Genomic DNA, 16,587 nt, shown 5'->3' with positions numbered 1-16,587 from the left:
AGGCCTGTTCTCGACGCTGCAGTGCCATCTGATGGTCATTTACTGTTCGCAGTGGCTGTCCACACTCGCAGGCACTCTCTTCGCTGCCGATTTCCCCGGAAATCTTTCTGGTGGGCCATCACCATTTCGTTGCGCCCTCTTCTCCCTACTCTTGCTCTTGCGCGTTACCGCTCCTAGGCACATGTCGAATTCGTCTTCTACTCTTGATCCGTCCGACTCAACACCAGAAGATTTAGCAAGCCTTGCATCTCGCATGAGTCTGTCTTGGATGACGAGTCTCATTTGGAAGGGATATCATGCAACGCTCGAATCGCACCATCTACGCGACCTCGCGAATGGCCTCAAGTCTGCAGACCTTGCCTCATCGTTCCGCCAATCCACGCCTTCAACTATTCCGCTCCTCGTGCGGCTGCTCAGACACTTCAAAGAAGAGATTCTGCTGCAAGGGCTTTGGGCAGCAATCGCGAGCGTCACAGTCTACGTCCCGGTGCATCTGCTTTACGGCATCCTCAGATACTTGGAGGTTCCAGATGCGACACCTTCGAGCAGAGCATGGCTTCTCGTGGCTGGTCTGCTCGTCTCGGGCCTTGTGTCTAGCCTCGCTCACGCTCAGTGCGAGTGGACTGGTCAGAAAACCGCTGCAAAGCTCAAGTCCACTCTGATCGGCGAGCTTTACGCCAAAACATTGCGTTGCAAGACGGCGACTGGCTCTCCTGTATAGGATACAGGCGCGTTCACATCCCGGAGAGCGACGCAGCAAATCAAGAGCGGCAGCACCGTCGTTGACCTCGTTTCTGTCGACGCAATTGTCATCAGCGAAGCCAGCGCCCACCTGCATCTCTTTTGGGCGAGCGTTCCCGGCCAGCTCCTCGTGGCAAGCTGGACGCTGTATAGTATCATGGGCGCAAGCGGCGTTGTCGGCGTATGCTCCTTGGTTGCGCTACTTCCCCTGCGCTTTTACATGTCGAAACGCCGAACTGTGGCCCTGCACCAGGCATCGGGGGCTGCGGACAGTCGAGGAAAGATGACCACAGAGCTCCTCGCTGGTGTTGAACTCATCAAGTACTATGAGTGGGAATCCTGCTTTCATGGGCGGGTGTCGAGATCTCGGCGAGCCGAACTCGCGAAGTTGAGGTCAGGGTTCGCGTGGTGGTCTGCACACACGACAGCCTGCTGCTCCGCGCCAATCATCGCAGCGCTGGTGACCTTTTTCTTCTATACCGTCGTTGCTGGACTCCCGCTTCAGAACTCTGGTGCCTTTCCGGCCCTCGCGGCGTTTGCCTTTCTGCGCGTGCCTCTCGAGCGAGCGTCGGACATGGTCTTGGTCACACTACAAGCAAACGCGTCCTTGGGGAAGATTGATAGGTTCCTAGGCCAAGGCCAGCGAGACACAAACGTTGCAATTTCTCACACTCGAGACGGCATTATGGGCTTCGACAGTGCCACACTGCAATGGCATGGCGACCACTCGACAGCCGGCTACACCGAAAATGACCCTCTGGTGGGCTTGGAGCCTCCACCACTCTTCCGGCTCAGCAATCTTCAAATTGCATTTCGCCCCGGGGGGCTGAACGTCGTTTGCGGACCACGAGGCTCGGGCAAGTCGTCTCTTCTGCTGGCCTTGCTAGGAGAGATGGATTTGGTCAGCGGGCGTGTTCACTCGCCCGCGGAAACCAGCAGTGAGCCATGGATCAACGAACCCTCGGGGTTTCGCAGGACAGTTGCATACTGTCCGTCAAATCCCTGGATTCAGAACAAGACAATACGAGAACAAGTCACGTTTGGCCTCCCGTTCGACTACCTGCGGTACAAGACGGCGCTTGAGGCCGTTGCCTTACTGTCAGAGCTGCCCACGCTCCTCCGGGGAGACCTGACACTGGCGGGAGAGAAGGGCTCTCGTCTTTCCGATAGCCAAAGGCGGCGAGTCGCAATAGCCAGGGCTCTGTACAGCCGGGCCCAGTGCGTCCTGCTCGACGACTGCCTTACTGGGCTTGAAGCGGCCACTGCGAGACACGTACTGGTCCACGCCATCAAGGGACCGCTCATGCGAGGTCGGACTTGCGTCCTCGCAGCTCAACAATTCCGGATGCTCATGCCGTATTGCGACTACGCAGTCTGTTTGGCCGATGGAAAGGTCAGGTATCAAGGTAGTCCTGCGAGACTAGTCGCTGCTCGCGTCCTCCCGTCGGATGTCCTGATCGACGCCACGGGCTTGAATACCGACACTGGGAACGAAACCAGGGGAGCGACACAATCTCGGAAATTTGGAAACAGAAGTTCTGATCAATTCGTGTTCAAGAATTTTTCAAGGGCTCCGACAAGGAGAGAAAAGGAGTCGGAGGCCAACCAAGACCGAGAGGACGAGTCAACTGTGGCATTCAGCTGGCCCGCCATCAAGCTCTACCTCTGTTCCATGGGACGCGGCCCCTACTGGCTGCTGACCCTGTGCGCCTTCGTGGCTCAGCCGCTGATGCGCCTTGGGCTGAACCTGTGGATTGCGCAGTGGGCTCGGCAGACCAACGAGTCTGTTGGTCCGAGTCGGGGAAAGGGGACATACTACGTCGGCATCTACGGTAGCATGACCATTGTGATTGCTCTCATGTCACTCATGCGCGACGCGATAGCGTTTCACGGCGCGCACAAGGCCTCGGAGAGGATTCACGACCGCCTCTTGTCGGCGATACTTGGCGCCAAGTTCAGCTTCTTGGACCGAACTCCGGTCGGGCACATTGCCTCCCTTTTTTCCAATGATGCCCAAGTCGTCGACCGAGATCTGGCACTGTCCTGCGTCGGCGCCCTCCAGCTGGTTGCCAATATGGTTGTGGTCACGACCTTTATATCGTTCGTGCTACCAGTCTTCCCACTGGTGGCTGCCCCCATTGGCTTGGCCTACTCTGCTGTCGGCGCCTTTTACATACGCCTAACCCGCCGTCTTAATCGGATCGCGGCCACTAAGCGATCGTCTGTGTGCCAACACATCCAGGAGACGCTGGCCGGAAGCGTCACTGTTCGTGCATATGGCCAGGTTTCGACGTTTGCTATTCAAGGCCACGACCTAACAGATCAAGAGAGCCGACCGACTGTTCATCACGCCGCTGCCCGAGAGTGGCTGGTGTGCCGCGTGGCCTGCCTCAGTGCCGTGACGTCGTCCATGGCAGCGGCTTTGATCCTCTGGGGCAGAGAAGGCTATGGCGTCAGCGCAGGCGCGGCCGGTCTTGTCCTGACCTTTTCCATGACCTACACCGACAACGTTCTTGGATTTATCCGTTTCTGCTCGCAGAGTCAGCGGGGCCTTGGCTCCCTAGAACGCATCAGGGAGTGCACAAACGCCGAGCGAGAGCCTGTGGAGTCGATCAAGGAGCTTCGGGTGCCGACATACACTTGGCCGCAGCGGGGAAGCATTCGCTTCCGCAACTATTCGACCCGCTACGGGTCAACGCAGGGGCTCGTCTTGAGAAATCTCGACGTGAGGATAGGAGGGGGTCAGCGCGTCGCCATCGTCGGCCATAAGGGGGCCGGCAAGAGCACCATGGCCATGGCCATGATCCACCGACTCGAGGCAGCAGGGGGCTTGGTCGAGCTTGACGGTGTCGACATTGCGTCCCTCAAGCTCAGTCAGCTACGCCAGCTGTTGACGGTTGTCCCCAAGGATCCATGCCCCGCGCTGTTCAGCGGCAGCGTGCGCGAGTGTCTCGATCCTCAGCTGCGTCACACCGACGAGCGCATATACGAAGTAATGCAGAGTCTCCGGCTGTCTCGCATCATCCCTGTCGGCTTAGACGAGGTCGTACCAGCCCTGACGCCAAGCCAGCGTCAGCTTTTGTGCATCGCTCGTGCCATTTTGCGCGAGTCCATCGTCATCGTGCTTGACCAAGCAACCGATGGCGTGGATGCGGAAGCCGAAGACTTTGTGCAGGCGGCCCTGCGAGAAATCAACGTCGCGGGCACGACCGTCGTAACCATTGCGCACCGGCTCGTATCCATTGCCGACTACGACAGCGTCGTCGCCCTGTCCGCCGGGACCGTGGCCGAGGAAGGCCCACCGGAGCGTCTCCTGGACAAAGACGAAACGCGGGATCCCAGCGCCTTGTTCCGGAACATGTGCGTCCATTCCGGCGAGCTGCAGCTCATTGAGCGGACCGCGGGCCTGAGGACATAGTGGCTCCTCAGCCTATACCAACCGGCTCGCGGGGTGTGGTCGAACACGCGGGGAGACAGGATCATGGAGGCGCCCAGCTGGAGCATATATAGGGAAAAACCCGACTGGCTCAGATGGCACTCGGGGGGGGCTTTATCGGGGGACATGCAGATGCCCAGGCGATGGCATGGAATTTGAAGTATGGATGAGAGTCGCAGGGACAGGGCAAAGCAGGATAACGGGTCGCGCGATTGACGACATGACGAATCACGAGAGATGATGGGTAATTTTAATGGATACAAACAAATTGTAATCAAGGTCAGGGCCATGATTTAACATGTTGTTTCCAAGTCGACAGAATGGCAAACGGAGAACTACGGTCACGATCCCACTGCGAGGAGGTCAGACCGACGGGGCCGGATAAACTGATGACCCGTCCCATTGTTGCCGTGCCAGGAAATTTATCAGGGCAGCTCCCAAGCTCGCAAACAATCGTCAGCGATAACCTCAATCGCAAGCCGACCAGCAGCGCTGCCCTTTGGCCCCTTGTTGCGCCTGCTTCCCATTCCATCCTTGCAAGGCTGGAGAGCCTCAATTTCTTGCTTTGTTTCCCCTCCTCCCGCTATTCTCTTCTCTCCTACCAGACTGTCTCTTCCTCCCCACTCGTCTGAAGCCACCCACCATGGCTCCTCTTATCCTCCACAACGTCCCAGATGACGAGTGCTACGTCGGCGACGACGGCGTCAAACGGCCTTATGCCATGATCTTCAACCAGTAAGCCTCGCAAGCTCGTTCCGTCCCTTCAGCAGATGCTCCTGTTGGCCGCAGCGCTCACGCCGACGACCAGACACGACGGCCACCAGGGCAGCGCGCGCCCCCGCCGCAGCACCGCCGAGACAGGGTCCTTTGGCAAGTCAACGCGCCGCTCCCGCTCCCGCACCGGCACGCCCGCGCGGTCCCGCGAGAACCCGACGCTCGCGGCCGCCGACAAGCTGTTTGGCGACTGGGTGTCGAACCAGGCCGCCGCCCCGCCGCCGCCGTCGGCGGCGGGCGCCTCGCAGCGCAAGATGAGCGGCCTGGTGCCGGACGAGGCGGCCCCCCTGCGCGCGGCCAAGTCATCCCCCGTCGAGCTGATGCTGCGCGGCTACCGCTCCTCGTCGCAGCAGTACGCCGCCATTGCGCACTACGAGGCCCTCGCCGGGCCCATCCTCGAGGACTACCCGCGCGATCCGCCCGCCGCGCAGCGTCGCTACAAGTCGGAGCTGCGCGACCCTGCGCTGACGCGGCGCCGCACCCTCGCCGCCGACGAGCGTGCTCTGGTGAACCGCGCCGACGGGGGCGAGCACTGGGTCAAGGTGACGTTTGAGAGCGTCGAGGCCGGCAACGCTGCCGTCTTTGCCAGTCCCCAGCGAGTCCTCGGCTACCTGGTGCATGCGGAGCCCTACAGAGGCCTGCCCCCGCCTAGGGACGAGTCGTGTCCCGACGTCGACAGCTTGGAGGGAGGGCACAACCACGTCGAGCGCTCCAACAGCATGCCCGCGGCCATGGGCACGCCTCGCAGAAAGGGCCCGATCGGCATGCCGACCACACTCACGAGCCGCCTCCTCGACCTCTCGCCGCCCAATTCACGCACCTCGAGCCAAACCATGGACACCGCCACGATAACCCCCTCGCACGCCTCCTCGGCAACCATAACGGAGCTCGTCCCCCCGCCGCCGCCGACGGGTGCCGAGCCCGTCGAGATGACCAACGACAGCATCTTCTGCCGGCGCATCCCGACGGCCCGCCGCGCCCGTCTGCTGCCCGCCGAGCAGGCGCTCCTCCCGCAACAGTCGGTCATGCAGCGCATCGTGGGCGCGATTCCCTTTGTGCGGTGGTTCAGCGGCAGCATGATTGGCAACGAGGTGCCGCGCACAGAGGCGGGCGAGTTTGACTGGGCGCGCGCGAGCCTCTACTGGAAGTTCATATGGTGGCTCGACGCTACGTTTGGCCTCTTCAGAGGCGACGTGTATAGCGTCGACAAGGACGAGTAGTCCGTGGGTGGGCAGATGGGGGCGAGGGAGCTGCGCGATGAAGCCGAGGCGTACATTTCTTCGTGAGAATCCCTGACTGCCTGTACATTTCTTTGGTTTCCTCGGGCGAAGTCGTCGGTCTTGGGTCTGATTTTCATTCTTCTTATTGACGAGGTTGATGAAGCGTGCCCGTCATGCGTGCCCTTGTGGAGGCATGGTAGTTTGGGCGGCACTACACATGGCACGTTGGCGTTTTGGGATTTTCCCCCTTGCTTAGACCAAAAGCAGACAGCATTGAGGACGGCATGGCTGGGGCATATAGCGCACGACCCAAAACATTGGGAGGATGCATTCATGATGATGCATATTTTGTTTCCCTGGCCGAGTCCGGGCCAGCAAGGAGGGAAAAGGCTGTAATATACATGATTTTCGAAAAAGGGGTTCGAGGGGGAAGGATGGGTATACAAAGAGACGCGACGCCCATGATGAGATGCGCTCGAGCCCTTGACAACGAACGAGGAAAGTCCCGCTGGCTTGCGCAAACAACCAAACCTCCGACAGGGTGGGCAAAGAACAGGTACAAAAAAACACACAAGGTGATGAACAAGCGATGCTTCCGTACAGTCATGTCGTGGTGACGCGCCGGCCACGGCCAATGTGAAAGTCCTAGTTGCCATCAGCCTCGTCCTTATCCGTCGTTGCGGGACCCGGCAAGGACGAGCGCCGGTTCGCGTACGTGGACTGCGATGGTTTCCTGCCCCGGTCTTGCCGTGCCTCGCTCTCGACGGCCTCTGATGGCTGCTGTTCTTCTGCGCCAGGGTCTCCTCCATCTGCGGCCTTGCTGCTGCTCTTGTCTTCGTCTTTTCCCTCGGCACCGCCTGCGTCTGCTCGGCCGCCACTCGTTCCGCGACGGGCAGGACCCGGGGGCTCGGTGGCGGCAAGGGCGCCGAGCGATTCAAACGTCACGTCGGTGGGGATTCTGCGGATGGGCTGCGGGGAAAAGGGCCGGGGGTGGCGCGGCTTGCTGGGTTCGGGGGAGACGACGCTGTCAGGGGTCGAGGCGGCGGCGGCGGTGCCGGCGGCGGTGATGGTGCCAGCGCTCGAGGTGCTGCTCGTGGCGTCTGTGGTGTCGGTTCCGGCGGTACTGGCGGTGGCCGAGGCGGCAAAGGAGCGGGGGCGGTCGCCGCCATGGTCGTCGGCGGGGAGGAGGCCGTCGGCGCGGTCGTGGTCAAGGCGAGAGGCGTCCGAGGCCGAGTCGGCGAGGATGCTCTTTGGCGGGAGGATGGAGAAGAGCTTTGCAGGGTCGGCGGCGTTGGCGCCCGCGCCGCCGGCGTCGTCGTTCGCAAAGAGATCCTGGCCCCTGTCGAGCAAGTCGTCGAGCCCGCCGCCGGTCCATCCCTTGCGGGCGAGGCTCTCAAATATGTCCACCTCTGCACGGACGAGGCTGCAGCTGGCGTCGACGATGCGGGCGCTCGTGTCTTGGCTCTCGCGCAGCAGGGTGCGGGCGTGGTCGGCGTGCAGCGTCGTCAGGCCGTCGAGCTTGTTGGTGAGGTCGACGAGATGGGCGCGGAAGCGGGCAACGTCGCGGCGGGGCTGCTTGTGCAGCTTGAGCCCCTCCTTCTCGAGGCGCTTGACCTCGCGGCTCTGGGCCTTGATCTTGTGCTGGTACGTCATGTCCTCATCCTCGATGACGCTGCGCCAGCGGTCGAGGTCGTGCAGCAGGGGCACCTCGAAGGAGCGGTACACCGTCTCGGACAGGATCTGCTGGTGGTTGGCGACGAGGTGATGGACGCCCGAGGCGGAGAGCAGCGGATCGGCGGTGCAAGTGGCGGCGAAGCTGGCCGCCATGCCCGCGGGGCCAATGGGCTCGGCGCGGGCCTCCTTGAGGCGGGCGCAGGCCTCGAGGGCGGAGCCAAAGGCCGAGGCGGCGGTGGAGAGGGATGCGAGGGCGAGGCGGTAGGCCTTTGCCGAGGCGACGAGGTCGGCGTAGGCGTCTTGCGAGTGCTCGAGGTCGGCTTTCTTGAGGACGGCGTGGGCGGATCGGGGCGCCGGAGGCAGCGGCAGGCTGAAGTGGGAGACGGCGTGGGCGGCTGTCGACGCGATGGAGTAGACGGGCGAGGCGGGCACGGGGGGCAGCTGCGAGGGCGTGGGCGAGGGGGGCCTAGAGCCGTCGTGATGCTGCCGCCGGTGGTGTTGCTGTGAGGCTGGATGTGGTTGAACGGCGGCCATGGCGGGTGGTGGCTGGCCGACCCAGAGCACTGGAGACGACGGGACAAGGCTTCGATGGGCTGCCTTGTGTTCAGCAGGCCTCGTCAAGCCAACAAGGAGCGATGACGAGGCTTCGTTTCGGATATTCCAGGCCCGGCGGCGACTAAGCAATGACGGCGAAAGGAAGAAGCAGTCGAGGACGAGCGGACAGAGGGAGGCCCGCGGACGAAGCTCAAAGGGCGGATACTGCTGGTAGGAGACGAGGTTTTGGTCCCGACAACAGGGGCGGCGCGTCGAGTCGCGTTTAGGGTGGGGGGGGTTCAGGAGAGGCCGTCAAGGTGGCGTAGTCTTGACTCGGCTTGGGGGATTAGTGAGGGCTGCATTGTGGTCGATGCGGGGGTCCAGGGTAGGCTAGAGGGTTCACGGCAGACTTGATCAATGTTGGGATTGGAATGTACATACATACAATAACCATTACCTTGATAGAATATACATGCAAATCAAGAGCACAAGTAATGTCATGAGAGACGACAAGAACATGGGGCTGCATGTTCAGAGCAAAATGGGAGCGCATGTCATATCAGTTGGTGACGATTTAACGTCAAAGGTCACGCAAATGGTGCCGTCCGTAGAATCGAGGCTCCTCGTAAATCATTGATACAACGCGGACACGTCTTTTCACTCGTTGCCATGATCAGAATCCGATTCAGATTGATCATGCGCCGGAGCACAACGCGTCCAGCATAAAGGCAAGACCGGCGCGGCAAAAAAAAAACCCCCCACGGACTCTACGTTTTCCATGTCATCAAAGCTGCTTCGTCTAAAATTATACGCACACATTCCAATCTTGTGTCAATATATACAAGGGTCGAAGCATTGTGCTTCGTATACAAACAACTAGTAAATCTCAAGTTTCGAGTGAAAATGCTCACTAACAGTAGAACCAGGCGGTCCCTCCAGATTGCCCATCGATGGGGATCCGGCGACGTCTCGATAGTTATAGCCGCGTCTTATTTCCATCGAGCATATTTCCCCTTGTGAGGAATACCGAAATCCATGAATCGGAGCAAGCTCCATCCGAGGCTCGTGGCGCTCAAACCATCGACGGGCTTCGGGCCGATGCTCTGCGGGAAACTTTACGCCATCTTTCCCTGCATGCTTACTGCCGGTGGCAGCACAGCACAAAAGACCACAAGGGTTGATCGAGGTTTCAGCTTCAAACCGTCACCAAAGCCCGAGGTCTCGGATCTTCCCGCCCGAATGGTGCAATCAACGTTGTTGAGGCTCGCAGTGCTTACCAGCAGCGGCAGCCTTCAAGAGCCGCTCTCTTAACTGACCAGTAGCTCTCTGCTGCCGACCTGTCCCTCATCAAGCTGCTTAACTGTAAGCTATGAGAATATGAAGAGTGGAGGGCTATCCAGAATTCATCCCACGTGTAACCAGCTGACAAGTTGGCGGTGAGAAGTCGGATCTGCATGTTGACGTTGATCAGGAGATGACTGGCTTGACCCGAGGACCCTTGAACATTCCTCAAAGGTTTCGAGATCCAGTACAACTGGATCAATGTTTCGTTCGACACGTCCCCCGAGTTCCGAGGCCAAGCCACCCTGTTCCCCAAGTTTGCTCGTAGCCAAGACGGGAAGCGGCTACATACATGCAAGACAGCTTGGCAAACGCACAATAGACTAGGGCTGACGTCAATTGACGCTCGATGGGCCGCACGCGGACATGGAATCAGCAGTGCGGCGCCGCTTGATCTGACCCCCGGCCATCCAGTGGATCGGCACCGGGTCAAGGGGTCTTTGTGGGGCCGACTTCCGGCCGGAGCCGGGAAGGCCCGACAGGCCGCGAGTCCTTGATGGTATATCAAAGAGTGGTGGATACAGCTGCTGTCCACACACCCCTTTCGGGACACCCAGATATGTCCTGATGCCTTCATCTGCCTCAGGAGAGAGACCCCAAGGCACGACAAAACATGACGGCCGAAACCAAATCGGCTCCGTCGTTGCAGAAACGACAGGCCTGGTGCCATATCTTACAGGAAGTGAACTCGACAAGTCAGAGGATACGCAGCATTGTGAATACGCTTTGAATCAGCCCTACAGGACCAATCAGGGCAGCCGGCCGCCCCATTCGCTCGCCCCGTTGCCGATCCCTCCCCCGAGCTTCTTGTGGATGTATCACAGTCCTGCCACTTACTTGCCGGTCTACGTCGCAACATCCAGGCTTCAGGAGAGAAGGAAGGGGGAGCCTTCGCAGGGGTCGGCCGGGAGCCTCGAAATGTGCTTGATGCATCGAGACGCCGCTATTGGTCCGCGTCTGCTGACAGCGTCTCCGCCGCGCGCACACGCGGCGTGAACCAACATGAAAACGATCCGCCATGGCTGGAGGTAAGGCACATAGGTCGTCTAGAATACAACGACGCCAGCCATGACAGCTCAGGGGGCACGGGCTGGCTGGCTGGCGCCATCAACGTCACCGAGATCAACGAGAAAGCCACATGGAACCCCTAAGACCTGCCCGCCCTCACAAGCCCTTCAAGCCCGCATCGTGGCGAGTCCTTGGTGTGCCACGATGGTCCCACGAATCCTACGACGGCTTCTTGTGTCGTGAGAGCCTCGACGGCCACGCATAAGTGCTGATGAGGCGAACTCCAATCGGGCAATATGCTCTGCTAATCCATCGCCAAGATCCAGGAGCGAGAGCGAGCATGGCTTGGCCATGTTTCTGATGCCTGGTAACGATCGTAGTCAGTCTCATGTATGGCTGCTGCTTCGCGCAAGGACGACGAAGCAGCGTCTCAGAAATAAAAGCCAGTCTCGTTCCCCGTCCTGCCCCTTTGCAATATCCTCTCCATCTCCTTTTCACATCACCGGCCATTTACATATAGCCCTCTGCCCCAGCCAAGATGAAGTTCCTCACCAACATGCTGCTCCTCGGCGCCCTGGCCACCTCTGTCCTCGCCAACGCCATCCCCGACGTCGCGGAGGAGGCCAAGCAGACTGCCGAAGTGGCCAACGACCAGGCCCATTCGAGCGCCGACGAGGCCCCCGGAACCCTTGCCGAGGCCGCCCGAAAGGTGAGGCCTGCCATCTTCTCGTTTCTTTTCTTCAACCCCCTTTCCCCTTTGAGTGCCAGATGCTGACCGTGTTGACTTCTGCAGCGGTGCGCCGGTTTCTGCGGCCCGCACGGCTGCCACTGCTCCCGGCCCATCCGTGTCTGCCCGTGCCGCTCCATCGGCCGTCCCTGCGTCTGCAGGTAAAGGGGATCCGAGAGATATCGCCATGCGTCGATACGGGGTTGGGGGGTGGCGGCCCGAAACCGCCAGTGTCTAGACTCTGGGTGTGCGCAGACCAGAAGTCTTGTCTCTCTTTTTCTCAAGACGACAAAGCCAGTACACGTGGCCATCGTTGAAAGCAATCAAACTCATTTGCACGTGCAACATTGATTCATCTCTGTCTTTGGCGGCCCTGGGAAATCAAGTTCTCCATGTATCATGATTCCTCGCCAGCGCTTCAGGCCAAACCTGTGAATGGTGATGTCACTGATGTGCAACGGCTCGATCATAAGCGCCAGAGAAGTCGTAAAAAGCCTCGGGTCTCCTCAGCGCAACAGACAGAAAAGTGGCGAGTATTTGGTTTCTGAAGGGTCCATGCGAGGGCTTAAATGCTTGCACTGTCGAGCTCCATGGAAAGCAGTCAATCAAGCAGTCGTTGGAGAAACAAGACAAGCTGGTCCCGGCGTGATCCAAACTCGGCACAGGGCTGAAGGCTGGATAGACACGGCGGGCTCATACTCACTGGCAGCTGCCAGAGCAAGTGTAAATAATCCATCCCTCAAACAGAATCTAAGGGGGATCTGCATCATCAACGCTTCGATCGCTTTTCGACCAGTAAACATACAATTATGTGCCTTTATGACATCGAGCCCGTCAAACAGGCCCATGTCCGGCTCTCAACGCCAATCCAAATGTCAAGACCGTACACCATTGACAGGCCGGCTCTCCCTAGCAGCCCGTCTCTTGTTCAGGAGCGGCGCCAGGGCTGCATTTCCACGAGCAGGCCCGATGCCTAAAAGGCATGGCAACCTCCGATACTGACAGCCTAATAGGAGGCGACGGATTCAATAATGACTGTTCTGTCACTGGATTTGGGCCAGTGCGTTTGGTCACGTCATACCACTCCAGCCACTCGACTGTCGGCACAATGAGCGAGCGTCTACATTGCGCGCACCAAATCCCGCCCATGTCTCGCTGCTGCGCGGCTCGACCGAGCAGCCGCCGGAGATGGGACAGGCCCTCTGGCATGTAGTGCTGCAGCTCGGAGAGTTGGCTGCTACCGTAGCAGCTTCGAAGGGACGCCTCAACCAGACTAGGGACTCGGCTGGGCCTCGCGGCGCTCATGTTAGGGACGCCGCCTGGCCGCTCGACGGCGACCTTCTGCGCCGTGTCGCCAGACGGCAACTTGAAGTCTGATACTGCCTTCCCCCTCGAGTCGGAGACTTGCAGAGGCGATCGACCTAGGTACTTGATATAGAATTGCGAGCCGTCCCCTGGGCCGTTGCCTTCCCGCGTGAATCCTGCAATGGGCTTGTCGGGTTCATCAAAGGGGTTAGGATGCATGACCAGCTCGCGCAAGTTGCTGCGTGGCTGCAGCAGGTCAAGCAGCTCGGCCGGGAGACTTGTCAGCCGATTCTGCGATATGTTGAGCTCCTTCAAGTTGCTTAGTTTCGAAATGGCAGGGGGTAGCTCTGTGAGCTTGTTCCCGCGCAGACTCAGGATGGTCAGGTGCGTCAGGTCGAACAGGGCTCCAGGGGCCCGTCTGAGGCTGTTCATGGCAAGGTACAGCTTGAGCTCCGGCACCTTTTGTTCAAAGGCGACGTCCTTGGTCACGAGCGGGATGCAGGAGAAGTTTGCGAGCGGGCTGATGGTCTCGTCGGAAAGCTCCTCGAGCCCCAGGTACCAAAAGTCGATAGTCTCGAGGCCCTGTTCTAGGCACCGCCGGACCGTCTCGCGGGCGGCCAGCTCTGCTGGCGAGACCTGAGGGGCCGGGCGCTTGTCCAGCTGCGGCAGCCTAGCCCGGACCGGGACGTTGAGGGCCTCCATCATGTCCTCATTGTCGGTGCCGTCGCTTCCGAGGAAGACGCCGCTGTCGACCTGTCGCGCGAGCCTTCTCTTGGCAGGCTTGGGCGCCGGCATGGCGTCGCCGAAAGCCGAGTCGGACGACGCGGGCTGCTGCTGAAACCATGATCCAATGTATCTCTTCTTCTTCCTCCCTTCGACGTAGTTGTCAAGGCCCGGGTCGTCGTCGCTCGAGAAGACAGCGGGATCGCTCGAGTTGAGGGAGGGCGACGAGGCTTTGGCAGACGGCAGGTTGCGCTTGCGGGGGTTGTTGGAGAAGCGCTGGGATGGCTCGTCCCACGAGACGGCCGGAAGCCGGGGCAGCGACGGTTCTTCCGCCATTGCAAGGCTAATACAAGAAGAGGAAACGGAAGAATGAGCGGTATGAAACACGCTGCACGCTGCACGCTGCTCCGCGATGCAAGTGTGTGCGGCACCAGATGCTCGGCTAAAACGTATCAAGAAACGCGAGCGGGACGCGGTTTGATAGCTGCCCTCGGTAGTGGCAGAGGTGGCGTGACGTGACACGGCCTGTGGTTGGCCCGCTAAGTCAATTCGGGGCGCGTTTCTTCGCCGGCAGTGGGGCCCCGAAGCCGCGCTTATCAGATCCGCCCAAGGCTCGCTCCAGGGTCCGCATCAGCCGTTTCGTCGTCCTCATACTGCGTCACCGTGGCCAAGCTCGCTTCATCAGGTCAGAGCATCATTATCGCAGGTAGGGCTCCGGCGTCCCATCCGTCGAGCGGCTTCGCAGACATCTGGCCTCCTGCTTGTACAAATCAAAAGCCTCAGTCCCAGTCATCGTCGTCGTCAATTCCCGCAGAGCCCGTCTTGATGCTCTTCCCGGCCAATCGTTCCTCCTCAGCGTCCACCGCCGCTTGCCTCCTCTTGACCACCCGCATGTCCGATGCAGGCACGGCGCCGACTTCCACCAGAATGTCGTCGATACTCCGCATCGTGGTGCGGGCTCCGCCCAGCGTCGCGAGCGTCACAACCTGTTTGGCAAGGTCGCCGTTCTTGTACACCAGGATCGTGGGGCAGTTCCTGTCCGGGTAGTTTTCGATGGCCTGGCTCGCCCTGATCTCGCAAAACTTGACATCTCCATATTCCTTGGCAGCCTGCCGCCAGAGTTCCGAGAGGACCCGCGACTCCACGTTGGTGCCCATCGACGACGTCAGGTTCACCAAGACGGGCCCGTCCTTGGATGCGTCGGTGACCTCGCGCTGGTAATCTGGTTTCGAAATGGGGTAGACGCTGCCGTGGATAGCTTTCTTTTGCAGGCTGCTCAGCTCGGCCATTCTTTTTTGTCGGTATTGGTCCAAAAAGGCCTCGTCCTCCAGGTCCTCGAGCTCATCAAGCTCGTCCAGGTCCTTGCCCTCGAGTCGATTCTCGTGGGCCAGCCGCCTTCCCTCGACGATGGCTTCTTCGATCATAGGAGTCGGACTGGGCGGTTTCTCGGGAATGACTCCATGTTTGCGCAGTATGTCGTTCCTGCAGCCAGTCAGACAGCTGTTGCGCCGTTGCGCTCTGGCGGGTCAAGCATACCACTCGGTGTCGGCGTTAGGATCGTCGATGGGGACGGCGATGCGTTGGTCGCCGGGCGCCGCCATGTTTGCGTCTTGCCCCGGTCTGTACCTCCAGGGTCAAGTGTCCAAAGCAAGCAAGGAATGCAGCGAGGCGGAAAGTGAAAAAGCTTGCGCAATCAGGCCAGGCAGAAAAGACTCGGTCGGTGCGTATCGCGGCCCCGACGTTCCCCGGCCGCGGTGCCCCGCGTTCGAGTGCATAAAGCTCGGCTGCACAACCGTCTGCTTGCACAAAATGGTAATGCACGGACATCCCCTCGGTGACTACGGATAAGGTGCGGAGCAATTTGGCCAGCGACGGGCCAATCAGGCCAGCCACGCCATCATCACGTGCTGTTGGGCCTCGAAGCCCTAGTGCGCTAGTCTTCTTTGGATCAGGACCAAGCCGGAGGCGAAAGGGAAACCCTCCTCAGACTGTGGTGAACTTTTCCTCGCTTAATTCATCTCACCCCATCTTGCGAGCCTCAAATCTGTCGCCAGATTCGTCAAGCATCTCGATCCTCGCAAGACACCGACGCCAGACGCATCTCGAGATACACAGTCAAGATGGTGAGCGACGAATGCCCCCTCTCTGCCCCGGACGACGACAAAGGACGGTGTGAAGTCGTGCCAAGGGATTCTTGAATGCCCTCGGTCGCATCGATGCCGCAAATTTGACGCCTGGAATTGTCATCGGACGGGCGGGACGCGCGGCCAAGTCGACGATGAAGGGCGAGGTTTGCTGACAGCGCTTGGTCAGGTTCTCGCCGTTGATCTCCTGAACCCTTCGCCGGCCGCCGAGGCCAAGAAGCACAAGCTCAAGGTACGACGGCAACATACCACCGACGAGAACATGCCGCGACGGCCCCTTCTAACGCTCGACGTTCCCAGACTCTTGTCCCCGCGCCCCGATCCTTCTTCATGGACGTCAAGTGCCCCGGCTGCTTCACCATCACCACCGTCTTCTCGCACGCCCAGACCGTCGTCATCTGCCAGGGCTGCACCACGGTTCTGTGCCAGCCCACCGGTGGCAAGGCCAGATTAACCGAGGGCTGCTCCTTCCGAAGAAAGTAGACTGCCTCGCGGCGGTTGCTTTCCTTGGGGTATCATGACTCTTATGGTTCAACTCACGGTGGTCATCTCGGATCTGCAAAACAAGCCAATCGTCGGCGTGGGCGCATAGACAAGGCAGCCAACTTCGCAAACATAATCATCCACCTCTTTGCAGATAGAAGATGGGACACCCGAAACTGGGGCGTTTGGGGTCTCCGGATATCTTGCATGGCACATCATTCATGTCGTTTTTTTCTCGTTTTGCGCGTGCATTGTACCCGCGAGTCGTCTCCGGAAGCAGGCACATAAAAACCACTGGTCGGGGTGGGTGGCCGGAGAATGCCTTTCACGAGTGTCCGGGACGGGCTGGAAGACTGGCTGGGTGCGAGGACGTGGAACCGCTGGTTTGATGATTGCTTCATCCCTGGGTGCAGTGGGTAGTGGAAGACGCACACTGCGCTTGCGAATTCAAGCATTCCACGGACTGTATCTTGGACT

At 59.8% G+C, this 16,587-nt stretch overlaps 7 protein-coding genes across 7 annotated transcripts; 4 read left to right on the top strand and 3 right to left on the bottom strand.

Moving 5' to 3' along the window:
- Window positions 1-268: 268 nt before the first annotated feature.
- On the top strand, window positions 269-4,159 carry HRG_06947 (ABC transporter domain-containing protein; the record flags this gene model as incomplete). Its single annotated transcript, XM_044865418.1, has 4 exons — window positions 269-692; window positions 750-1,421; window positions 1,476-1,679; window positions 1,722-4,159. 4 exons carry the CDS (start codon window positions 269-271, stop codon window positions 4,157-4,159), a joined length of 3,738 nt encoding a protein of 1,245 aa, XP_044719380.1.
- Window positions 4,160-4,820: 661 nt separating this feature from the next.
- Window positions 4,821-6,171, top strand: HRG_06946 (uncharacterized protein; the record flags this gene model as incomplete). The annotated part of the gene is made up of 2 exons (XM_044865417.1): window positions 4,821-4,912; window positions 4,986-6,171. 2 exons carry the CDS (start codon window positions 4,821-4,823, stop codon window positions 6,169-6,171), a joined length of 1,278 nt encoding a protein of 425 aa, XP_044719379.1.
- Window positions 6,172-6,816: 645 nt separating this feature from the next.
- Window positions 6,817-7,824, bottom strand: HRG_06945 (Phospholipid-binding protein; the record flags this gene model as incomplete). Its single annotated transcript, XM_044865416.1, has 1 exon — window positions 6,817-7,824. The coding sequence occupies one exon, from the start codon at window positions 7,822-7,824 to the stop codon at window positions 6,817-6,819; it is 1,008 nt and encodes a 335-aa protein (XP_044719378.1).
- A 3,442-nt stretch (window positions 7,825-11,266) lies between these two features.
- On the top strand, window positions 11,267-11,620 carry HRG_06944 (uncharacterized protein; the record flags this gene model as incomplete). The annotated part of the gene is made up of 2 exons (XM_044865415.1): window positions 11,267-11,437; window positions 11,522-11,620. The coding sequence occupies 2 exons, from the start codon at window positions 11,267-11,269 to the stop codon at window positions 11,618-11,620; spliced, it is 270 nt and encodes an 89-aa protein (XP_044719377.1).
- Window positions 11,621-12,461: 841 nt separating this feature from the next.
- On the bottom strand, window positions 12,462-13,819 carry HRG_06943 (leucine rich repeat domain-containing protein; the record flags this gene model as incomplete). Its single annotated transcript, XM_044865414.1, has 2 exons — window positions 12,462-12,501; window positions 12,591-13,819. 2 exons carry the CDS (start codon window positions 13,817-13,819, stop codon window positions 12,462-12,464), a joined length of 1,269 nt encoding a protein of 422 aa, XP_044719376.1.
- A 443-nt stretch (window positions 13,820-14,262) lies between these two features.
- Window positions 14,263-15,084, bottom strand: HRG_06942 (phosducin domain-containing protein; the record flags this gene model as incomplete). Its single annotated transcript, XM_044865413.1, has 2 exons — window positions 14,263-14,965; window positions 15,020-15,084. 2 exons carry the CDS (start codon window positions 15,082-15,084, stop codon window positions 14,263-14,265), a joined length of 768 nt encoding a protein of 255 aa, XP_044719375.1.
- A 519-nt stretch (window positions 15,085-15,603) lies between these two features.
- On the top strand, window positions 15,604-16,110 carry HRG_06941 (ribosomal protein s27 domain-containing protein; the record flags this gene model as incomplete). The annotated part of the gene is made up of 3 exons (XM_044865412.1): window positions 15,604-15,606; window positions 15,797-15,859; window positions 15,928-16,110. The coding sequence occupies 3 exons, from the start codon at window positions 15,604-15,606 to the stop codon at window positions 16,108-16,110; spliced, it is 249 nt and encodes an 82-aa protein (XP_044719374.1).
- Between the last annotated feature and the right edge of the window lie 477 nt (window positions 16,111-16,587).

The sequence above is a fragment of the Hirsutella rhossiliensis genome (genome assembly GCF_020360975.1).
Source record: "Hirsutella rhossiliensis strain HR02 chromosome Unknown scaffold00007, whole genome shotgun sequence".
NCBI classification, from domain to species: domain Eukaryota; kingdom Fungi; phylum Ascomycota; class Sordariomycetes; order Hypocreales; family Ophiocordycipitaceae; genus Hirsutella; species Hirsutella rhossiliensis.
Note: the sequence above shows the minus strand (reverse complement) of the source record. Positions and strands in the feature narration are given on the sequence as shown.